The 2,554-nt window shown below is 30.8% G+C and overlaps 1 protein-coding gene across 1 annotated transcript; it reads left to right on the top strand.

Annotated features, from left to right (window-relative positions):
* The first annotated feature begins 554 nt into the window (after positions 1-554).
* Positions 555-2,339, top strand: LOC135779093 (ladderlectin-like). The gene is made up of 6 exons (XM_065289747.2): positions 555-579; positions 658-725; positions 946-1,031; positions 1,134-1,259; positions 1,429-1,540; positions 2,105-2,339. Exons 2-6 carry the CDS (start codon positions 665-667, stop codon positions 2,176-2,178), a joined length of 459 nt encoding a protein of 152 aa, XP_065145819.1. The 5' UTR covers positions 555-579; positions 658-664; the 3' UTR covers positions 2,179-2,339.
* Positions 2,340-2,554: the final 215 nt, after the last annotated feature.

Raw genomic sequence — 2,554 nt, 5'->3', positions numbered from 1 at the left:
TTGACACAAACAGTTTTACACAAGTTTTTTTTTTGAGTCAACTAATATTTTTAATTTTAAGGCAACCAGGAAAAAAAAATTTTGTTGAACCAACAAATCTCTTTTTACAGTGCATATCAAGCAGACTGCAATAAAATTCTTACTTGAATGCTTCTTCACATGATCACACACATTTAAAAAACTCAAAATTTTGAAATAAACTTAAATCAATATATGCAATATATTAGTATAAAATATATGCAATAAATGCAATTTAAAATAACAATAATCTAACGTAAAGAATGAGTTATACAATCAAAATACATAAAACATGTAACTAATATCTAAATATACCGAAAGAAATGGTTTCATAAGTGATCAAACAGAAAAGAGCTCATGTGTCAGATCAAGATGTTTATTTTGATAACCATCACATTTCATCAAAGTACATATAAGTTCGTGATATTCAGATTTACCTTTCTTATCTTCAATCATCTTGTTATTGAATCCCTCCCTCTGAAGTAAAGTATAAAGGATAGGACTCCTCATTGACCATCACACATCTACACTGAAGTTCTGAAAGTGAAGATTAGAAAAAAGGTGAGTTTTTATAACATTAACTTCAGCAGTGTATATATGAGTGCAGATGCTTTACTTTTCCTGTTAATTCATTTTCAGATTCATCATGGCAGTCATGAGAGCTCTTGTGCTTCTTTTCTTGGTCTTTTCTGTTGAGAATGCAGCAGGTAACAAAGACGTTTACAAGATTTACCAAACCATGCAAACAATATTCCAGATTAAATTTCCATAAAGTTCACATTAAACTGGGTTCCCATAAAACTTTGGAGGAGTGTAAATTTAGGTAAAAGGATAACAGGAGCAACATTTAAAGCACTTATACATTTATATAAACATAAAACTGATGTGACTTAATATTATATTACTGATATTTTATTCACTGTATAGCTGAAGGCTGCCCAAATGGATGGACACCTTTTGGTGTGCAATGCTACAAATTTTTCCCTCAGTCAGTTAACTGGGCCACAGCTGAGGTACTGTTATTCAAAACTTTAAGGAAACTCAATGTCCTGTCATGATCCACGATAAACAGATTATATTTTATATTTGCAATACAATAATCTCTCTCCCTTTAGAAAAGCTGTCAATCCATTGATGCAAATCTTGCATCTGTGCGCAGTACAGCGGAACAAAACTTTCTCCTGAGTCTGCTTGTGTCTGCCACCACACGTGCTTGGACTGGTGGCCATGATGGTGAAGTGGTAAATAATTTAGCTATGTAATGCTGATACTGTCTGGCTAGTCTGAAATTAATGCTTTTAATATAAAAAATAGCTCATGTTTTATTTTTATAATATAAATTACTGAATTATATCATTATGGAGTGTAAATAGATTATTAGTAAACTTTTTGACTCTCCTCACTCATTAGGAAGGACAATGGCTGTGGTCTGATGGATCTCAATTTGACTTTACCAACTGGTGCTCTGGAGAACCTAACAATAATGGTGGTTCAGAGAACTGCCTGGAGATAAACAAAAGCAGTAAGAATGTCTCCTATCATTATTGTTTTTATTTACAATCTTAACATTTTAGAGAGCATTCAGTATGAAATGGCTATTTAAGGTGTCAGAAAATGTTATGTGCAGTGCATTCAATATGGTCAGATCCCTTTTATTATATATATATATATATATATTATGTTATTTTTTTTTTCAATTTATTATGTTGCAACCTGATAATTGTTTTAATTTATTTTTATCTCATGAATTTATACTCAGTACCCCATAATGATAAAGCAAAAAACTGAATAAAAAAACGCTGAAATATCACATTTACATTTAAGTATTAAGACCCGTCACAACAACACTTGAAATTTAGCTCAGATGCTTCCCATTTCTTCCTAAACATTGCTGAAATGTTTCTACACCTGTGGTAAATTAAATTGATTGGAAAATTATTTGTGAACACCTCTTTATAAAAGTCCTCACAGGTGACAAAGCATATCAAAGCAAAAAACATGTGAAATGGGTCTAAATGCACTTTATTTCATTACTCTTTTTTGATTTTTTGATTCAAACTGATCTTATTTTCATGTTATCCCACAGCTAACCGTTGCTGGAATGATGAGTCCTGTTCATCCACAATCAGCTACATTTGTGCCAAACCTCTGGGATCATGAAAAATCAATCTGTTTCAAAAGTACTATGATTGTACTACATGCCTGTACATTTTTTCTGATCTTATCTTAAAATCATTAAAATATCTCTGAAATGATCATTATAAATTACCGAAAACCTTTCTGAAAACTTTTCAAATCAATAAAAACAATCATAAAGCAAATGTTGTGCATTGTGGAGTCAGAATTTAGTCTCATAAAAAGTATAGGTTGTTTTTACGTTAAAAAAAAAACATATTAAAAAAACTTCTTTGTATCTGGATTTTGTAAAGTAAATGTTACCTAATGGCAATAATATCTGATCATACTTGTTAGACAGTTTAAACTTAATGTCATGCCACATCATCATTTCAACAGAAAAAATCATCATCAAATTAAA

The sequence above is a fragment of the Paramisgurnus dabryanus genome, chromosome 1 (assembly GCF_030506205.2).
Source record: "Paramisgurnus dabryanus chromosome 1, PD_genome_1.1, whole genome shotgun sequence".
NCBI classification, from domain to species: domain Eukaryota; kingdom Metazoa; phylum Chordata; class Actinopteri; order Cypriniformes; family Cobitidae; genus Paramisgurnus; species Paramisgurnus dabryanus.
This window is presented reverse-complemented; position numbering and strand designations above follow the sequence as displayed.